At 49.6% G+C, this 7916-nt stretch overlaps 2 protein-coding genes across 2 annotated transcripts in view; both read left to right on the plus strand.

Annotated features, from left to right (window-relative positions):
• Positions 1-19: 19 nt before the first annotated feature.
• On the plus strand, positions 20-2116 carry LOC123079978 (protein LOW PHOTOSYNTHETIC EFFICIENCY 1, chloroplastic). The gene has a single exon (XM_044502822.1). It carries the CDS (start codon positions 102-104, stop codon positions 1977-1979), a length of 1878 nt encoding a protein of 625 aa, XP_044358757.1. The 5' UTR covers positions 20-101; the 3' UTR covers positions 1980-2116.
• Positions 2117-6505: 4389 nt separating this feature from the next.
• The window catches only part of LOC123079980 (UDP-N-acetylglucosamine--peptide N-acetylglucosaminyltransferase 110 kDa subunit), a 6670-nt gene continuing 5259 nt past the window's right edge, over positions 6506-7916 (plus strand). Inside the window, exons 1-5 of the mRNA XM_044502824.1 lie at positions 6506-6798; positions 7219-7292; positions 7365-7429; positions 7638-7730; positions 7808-7909. Coding sequence (XP_044358759.1) covers positions 6638-6798; positions 7219-7292; positions 7365-7429; positions 7638-7730; positions 7808-7909 — 495 coding nt within the window. The 5' untranslated portion in view covers positions 6506-6637. The remainder of the gene's footprint in view (positions 6799-7218; positions 7293-7364; positions 7430-7637; positions 7731-7807; positions 7910-7916) is intronic.

The raw sequence follows: 7916 nt of genomic DNA on the forward strand, positions 1-7916 counted from the left end.
TCTCGCGTTATCCTGAAAAAAATCCTAAACCATGCCACGTGGGAGCCCTCTAGACCTTCCGCGGTCACCAGCGTCCGGGCACTGCGGCGGCAACCCGCCAAATGGCTTCCTCCCTCGCCGTCTTTCACCCCGCCGGCCAACTCCACTCTCCCCGCCGTCCACGAAACCCCGCATGCCCGCGCACGTCCCTGAAGCTCCTCTATCTCCCGGCTTCCGCGTCGCCCCGCCGCCCCCGCGGGTTCGCCACCGAGTCCGCAGCCGTCGGCGGCGGCGGCGGCGGCAGGAGGAGGGGAGGGCCCGTCGACGTCGTCGCGGTCGCCGCGGCGCTACGGGACGCGAAGACGGCCGAGGATGTGAAGCTTTCGGTGGAGGACTTCCTCGGCGGCGGCGGCGGCGACGACGACGACGAGCGCCTGCCCCTCCAGGTATACACCTCGGTGATTCGGGGGCTCGGGAAGGAGAAGCGCCTCGACGCCGCCTTCGCCGTCGTGGAGCATCTCAAAGGAAGGGGAGGCAGCAGCAGCCTCAACCAGTTCGTGTACAACTGCCTGCTGGGCGCGGTGAAGAACTCCGGGGAATTCGGGAGGATCCAGGATGTCCTCGCGGACATGGAGGCGCAGGGAATCTCCCCGAACATAGTGACCTTCAACACCCTGATGTCCGTCTATGTCGAGCAAGGCAAGATCGAGGAGGTCTTCAGGGTGTACGACGACATCGAGGGCCGCGGGCTGGTGCCGACCGCCGCGACGTACTCGACGGTCATGTCGGCCTACAAGAGCGCCGGGGACGGGTTCGCCGCGCTCAAGTTCTTCGTCAAGCTCAGGGAGAGGCACAAGAACGGCGAGCTCATGGGGAACCCGGCGGATTGGGAGCAAGACTTTGTCAAGTATGAGAAGCTGGCCATCCGGGTATGTCACATGGCGATGCGGCGGTCACTCGCAAGTGCGGACAACCCAGCCGGTGCGGCATTGAAGGTCCTTCTCGCCATGGACGAGGCAGGGGTGAGGCCGGACAGGAGCTACTACGAGCGCCTCGTCTGGGCCTGCACGGGGGAGGAGCACTACACCATTGCCAAGGAGCTGTACCAGAGGATCCGCGAGCGCGACGACGGGGAGATGATAAGCTTGTCAGTGTGCAACCACCTGATCTGGCTCATGGGCAGGGCCAAGAAGTGGTGGGCGGCTCTGGAGATCTACGAGGATCTGCTGGACAAAGGCCCGAAGCCGAACAATCTGTCACGCGAGCTCATCAGGTCACATTTCAACGTCCTGCTCAGCGCTGCCAAGAGGAGGGGCATCTGGAGGTGGGCTCTGAGGCTGCTCGGGAAGATGCAGGAGAAGGGCCTGGATCCCGGAGGCCGGGAGTGGAACGCCGTGCTCCTCGCCTGCTCCAGAGCGGCCGAGTCGTCCGCTGCAGTGGACACGTTCAAGAAGATGATAGAGCAGGGGCTGAAACCTGACGTGGTCTCCTATGGAGCATTGCTCAGCGCGCTCGAGAAGGGCAGGCTGTACGACGAGGCGCTGAGGGTCTGGGAGCACATGCGCAAGGTCGGCGTCGATCCGAACCTCCACGCGTACACGATCCTCGCGTCCATTCACGCCGGCAAGGGCGACCATGATAAGGCGGACGCAGTTCTTCGGGACATGGTGTCCGCGAAGATAGAGCCGACCGTCGTGACCTTCAACGCGATCATCACCGCTTGCGCGAGGAGCGGCGCGGCGTTCGAGTGGTTCCACAGGATGAAGATGCACAACGTTGAGCCGAGTGAGGTCACATATCAGGTGTTGATCGAAGCCCTTGTGCAAGATGGTAAGCCCAAACTTGCCTATGAGATGTACATCAGGGCCTCCAACCAAGGGCTCAAGCTCTCTGCAAAAACGTACGACACCGTAGTGGAGGCGTGCCAAGATTATGGTTCTCTTGTTGATCTCACCACTCTGGGTCTTCGGCCTATAATGGAAGTGGATCCGTCAAGATAAACGACGAATTTTAAACAACTTCTTGTGTTGAGGGTGTTAATTCCTTGCAGCAGAAAGCATTTTGCGGTCACTGGAATATATGTATATATGATTTGTATATACAGAAACAAAAAAGAAAACATGTCATTTGACCCGAACCAGCAGGAGCCTTGCTTTTGCATGTTCTTCAGAGGGACATAAGATGTTCTGCATACACGGCAAGTTCTGCTTACCGTCTGCAAGTGGCTACGACACAGGCCACGGGATACAAGAAGATCTTCTGGAAAGCGTGTGGCACCGGGGCAAGCAAAGTTGTTCACATGGCTGTTGCACCAAAACCGAATATGGCCCAGTTCTTTTGACACGATTATGGGGAATCGGGGTCTGGAAAATCAGAAGCCAGAAAGAACTCGACGGCCGATTCTGCCTGGTTCTTGGAGAAGCTGATTCTGGAGGAAGTTTTCCAAAAGCTGATTCTGGAGAATCAAAAGCTAAAAAGAACTGGGCCATAGTCTATGCCCAACCGGTTAGGCACACAACTCCACCAAAACCACCTACGGTGCAATGACAGACTGCAACGGAGGGGCTGGATCAATGGATGCCTTGCCCTTTGTGCATGCGTAACCTCGGATCCTCCCTGCACCTCTTCTGGAACTGCGGTTTTGCGATCGCCATTTGGAACCACGGGACGGGGTCGAGATAAAAGAAACAACTGCAGCGATCCGAGCAATCGTTTGCAGCACTGACACATCTGCAGGACGAGGTACTAGATCCATGGTGATCCTGATCTCCTGGGAAATTTGGCATGAGCGGAACAACTGCACATTCAGAGAGAGAAGCTGCCGGCCCAAAGCGATGTCATTGGCAAGAAACGTCGAGAAATGCCGCCTTGCAGGTGCAAAATGCATGGAGAGCCGTTTGGGGACATAGCGTGAGAAACTAGACTACAAGGTGCCTACGGGCATTTTCCCTTTTTCTTTCCATTTCTTTCTCTTAACCATTCACTGGTCGCTTGATCAAACTATGTTTTTCCGGCTTGCTATCTGTTAAATCAATGAACCCCAGCAAATCGCTGGATATTTGTAAATTACTACTGTTACCGAGGTGTCGCTAGGCCACAAGAAAAAGGAGAAAAAGAAGGAACACGCGTGCTAACACACCCACACAAACTCAATTTAATTACGCAGTGAACGCGTCCTCAAGAGTCAAGAGCTTTGATATCATCCTTGATCATCGCAACTATCGCGGGAGGAGTGCCTTCCTTGTGCTCAAATATTCTTTTGTTTCGTTCCTTCCATAAATGCCACTATGAATAAACAACCAGATTTTTTTTGCAGGTAGAATAAACAAGCAGATTGTGGTTTCTCTTATTCTCATCGTCCCATTTGCCCGTGAAAATGTTGTTCCCACACTTGCACATAGGTCGCAACATGACATACCGACGGGTGACTAGCTTGAAAAGAAGGCCAAACTTGTTTGGAGAAAAGGCAAGACATCTTTAGGTGTGAAGCACAAATTGCACGTCTCACTTTACGGCAAAAACAGATTTGCAACAAGAGCAAAAATCTGAGTTTTTCTTTCTGCCCTAACCTTCCAAGCGAGTTGAAGGTGCACGCCATTGCTTAATTTTGCCAAGGAAATGTACTTCGTAAAAAGAAGGGGGAAAGAAAAGGAGAGTATAAGAGAACATCAATATACAACACATCCAATGTCTTAAAAACACATACCGGATTATATACCCTTTATTAGATAGCGAAGAACAAGCTTATATAGACTTAGAGCAAACAAACAGTCTACACTAAGGCTTGTTCACACGTACAGATGGCCCAAGAATGCTAATATCTTAACATGGTTGAGAATTACAAGGAAATACTCACACGATAGAGAGACTGTGAAATTCCAACAGCTTGCGAACTGAACACATATTCATATGTATCCATTAAAGAGTGAAGCTTGGCGGAGCGGCTGCGCCTTGACATCGCCCGAGAGGGCTGCATCCAATGGGTTGCCGACCGGTTGCACCAGTCAACGTGAGCGTGCCGACCCTCCTGGGAGTTGCGCTAGGCTTGATGGAGTACTTGGTGACCATTGGGATTGGGTCCTCGACATTCCTCATCATACCGACAGCGACACCTCCTCGGTGCGCTGTGATACCCAGGCTGACACACCGTTCGAACTATTGTTGGACCTCGTCTGCTTCTCCATCGGGTCGATGCTAGACTCTAGGACGCTCTCCTCGATCTTCAAGGACAGGATGACGCAGTACTCAACGGGGCCATCGAGCGGCACCCGAGACACGTGCTTCAACTTCACTGGTAAGAGCAACATCACGATACCACATGTGGCGCTGTTGTTCAACGACAACGTGATGGTGGAGCTAAACGCCAAAAAGGGTTGTTTTCTTTTCACCCCATCCAATGGGTCTACGTCCAACGGGTTGCCGATAGCACAACAACGCTAAAGTTATGTGTACTTTTTTTGGGGGGGGGGGATTGCCCCCTAGCCTTAGAGGAAATGGAATAGAAAAAAACAAAGTATTTTTTCACCCCTCCCCCCAAAGTTTGTTTTATTTTCAACCCCCTCCTCGATTGTTGGCTAGCTCCGGAACACACTCCCGAGGCCTTGTACGATGTCGGCCGAGACATGTGCATGGTGAACGTTATAAATAAGCAAGTCTTGTGCATTAGGATCTTGATTAGTTTCAGTGTGGGTCACTACATGTGTTAGTGTGGATTCATGTTAAACCTAAGGAGTGCATGGATCGGCTTCGTGTTGAGTTGAGTCGCTACTTCTGTTGGACATCAAGACGAGTCAGTGTGTAATATGACATGTATGTGTTTTTTGAGCAATTGTTGTGTTTTTATAACTAAGACCTCCTCTTTATTTACTTGTAATCATAGTTACATCATATAGCAAAAGAAAACAAGCTCGCTAGGAGCATCTTCAATCGAATAGAACCGGAACATGCAGTAGTTTTTTAGAACAACATGTGTTACTTTATTGACAATACCAATGGTTACAGGGATAATGTTTGACCTGGCCAAATATGTCGGCTTTGATCTAGAGAAAACACATGCCTAAAAATATGGTGAGCCTCATAGTTTGAGCTCCTAGATTCTGGAACAAAAATGCAAGTAGCAAAAGAAACCTTCCGACTTGTGATTTCCTTAATGATCGCCCTATACTGGCCACCCCTCCTTCCTTAATGTTTTTGATGATGCTCAAGCAATCCAACGCTATATAGAGATGATGAACACCAAGATCATCAACTAGTGAGAGTGCTTCCCGACAAGAAAGCGCCTCAAGAGTAGAAGAATTTGATATGATGTGTAGATTACAAAAGAAGAACCCAAATACACTCTTGTCTCGTCCCGGCAAAAGAAATCTTCACTCGCTCTAGATACTTCGGACCATCGTTGAATTTAACAAGACCGGCGGTGGAATCCACCTCCTGTTCAGCTGAGCAGTAGTCCCCAATAAATGGTTACTCATGAGGCGTTGGAAGTGATTCATGTGATCAAGCTCGACAATGTATCGAACGATGAATAGATGGGTAGACAGAGTTCTCTAATGGGTCCGTTCATGAATTAATTTTTGCCTTGTCGACCAAATAGTTGATTGAGTAATTACCAGGCGAGTGAAAGTTGCATGCGATAACACTTTCCCTCATGCGAATGAAAGTGCAACAGAATAATCAAGACACATCTCCCAACAAAAGACATCGTTTTTTTTCACCCACCCTATAGCACCGAAGACCTTGCTCCACAGCCTATCTTTGATATATTTAAACACCCCATCCTTCATGCTACACATATCCGTCGGAATGCCAAGGTACTTCTCATTAAGTTGTTTATCTGGCATACGTACAGAATATATTTTATATACCTCTTCATTGATGTTGTTAGGGCAACTCCTACGGAAGAAAATGGAGGACCTTCCTCGATGTATACATTGACCTGAAGCATTTGCATAAAAATCCAACAAAAAATATACTTCTTCCGACTATGCCCGCATTGCTTTTTTTTAGACTTTTTTTTCTGCTGCCCGCGTTGCTTTGGAAAACAGCAAACTGTCATTTGTGAACAACAAATTATTTTTAGAAAATTTGTGAACAACAAATGAAAAAGGCAGTAGTTGTTTTTTTTTTGAGGAATAAAAGGCAGTAGTTGCTGGCATAAGGCTGGTCGAACTTAGGAGTAACATCACACACTTCAATACAACTTTGCTTATGTAGCACATATTTAATGAAGAGAGAGGTGCTTGTGGTAACTAGCTAAGTTACCGAAACATCACACACTCCAAGAAACAATGAGTCTATAACCTAATAAATACATCGTTGAATGACACTACATAGATGTTCCTACCCATTATGAAGGTAGTAACATAGTCTAGGAAAGTGTGTAAGTTATTAGTTCTTGCCCATTGTGACCAGCCTAAGATCCATTCGCCCATGCCGCGCCTCAAAGAGTAGCTGGGCCTGCCTCAGTGAGGCCCATCACTGATACAGGCCGTAGCAGTCTCACTCGGCCCACTGTACGCAGTCCACGGCGACGTACCACCGCAGACCCGGCCTCACTCCCATCGACCCACAGGCGAGGAGGACATCTCGTCTCTACTGTACGCGGCAGCGCATCCGCGGGCCGGAGCTCGCCCCCTCGCCGGAGACACGGGCGGAGACGATGCTGGAGGCCCAGCCTCCGCCGCCCCCGAGGGCGATGATGCTCGCCGACCTCAACGTCGACCCGCCGGAGAGCGACGGCGAGGATCACCCACCAACCCCCAAGCCCAACCCCGCCATCGCCGCCGCTGCTCCGGTGGTCGCCGTCGATTCCTCCACTAGGTACGAGCATAGAGTTCGAATTCGATCTGACTGTGCTGGACTGCTGCCACTCGTGGGTTCACCCCCCCTGCAAATAGTTTCGAATTGGGCGTTCTTCCTCGCGCACTCACGGTCGTCACTCGTAGGTCATAACCCTAGGATGTGGTCTCTTTTACTTTTTGCGTGGGAGGGTGATCCTGCCATAGCATTGAACTTCTCTGGCGAATCGTGCTGAATTCAGCACGATCCCTGTACATGGACTGCTAGATTTACTGCACATGCTCATCCAACGAAGTTCGAAGCTTGCTTGGCAGTCTTTTAGAATTAGCACACATCTCTTCAGCACTAGATGGCCTTTAATATCACTTGCCTGGTAATTTCCTGGTTCTGTATTGAGTGCTTAGGCCTTAGGCATTGATAATTTATATATTTTACTTGCAGGAGTTGCAACGATGAGGGTAGTTTGGCAAAAAGCATGACCACGACGAAGGAGCCTGATACTGTTGAATGCGAAGGTGAGGGCATGCTAAGCAGTAGAAGGAAAGTTTTCTGTTGTGAATTGACTACTTATGATTCTTTGTGAACAGATGTCGAGCAACATTGTCCAGGGGCTTCCGTTTCACGCGAGGAGAAAGTTAGCAACTTGAAAGCTGTGAGTTATTAGTCCTAATGCCACTGGAGAATGAGCATTCGTAGTTCCTTTTTATATCTCTAATATAAAAAGGTGAAACTGTATTTAGATACCATTTAATATTGTATCGACCACGGGGTTGTCATCCCATTGCTTTGAGTGTAAGCTGGTGGTTTGAAGGGGAATTTTCAGTATGATTATGGTTACGAACTTAATGTTCGTTTTGCAGGCTCTGGTAAATGTTGCCCGGAAGATGCCTAAGAATGCTCATGCCCATTTTATGTTGGGTTTGATGTACCAAAGGCTTGGTCAGCCACAGAAGGTAAATGGTCCTTCACTTCGGAAAATTAAACTCTGTAACATATCCATAGAGCTTAATCGACTCCTGAAATCTGCCAGGCAATAATAGCATATGATAAGTCGTCTGAAATATTGCTACAAGATGAACAAGAAGTGCGGAGGCCTGATTTACTCTCGTCAGTGAGGATTCACCATGCTCAGGTTCATC

The sequence above is a fragment of the Triticum aestivum genome, chromosome 3D (genome assembly GCF_018294505.1).
Source record: "Triticum aestivum cultivar Chinese Spring chromosome 3D, IWGSC CS RefSeq v2.1, whole genome shotgun sequence".
Taxonomy (NCBI): domain Eukaryota; kingdom Viridiplantae; phylum Streptophyta; class Magnoliopsida; order Poales; family Poaceae; genus Triticum; species Triticum aestivum.

Bases quoted from the DNA above. Each gene is read 5' to 3' on its own strand.
- LOC123079978 (XM_044502822.1), top strand. From the start codon at position 102: ATGGCTTCCTCCCTCGCCGTCTTTCACCCCGCCGGCCAACTCCACTCT.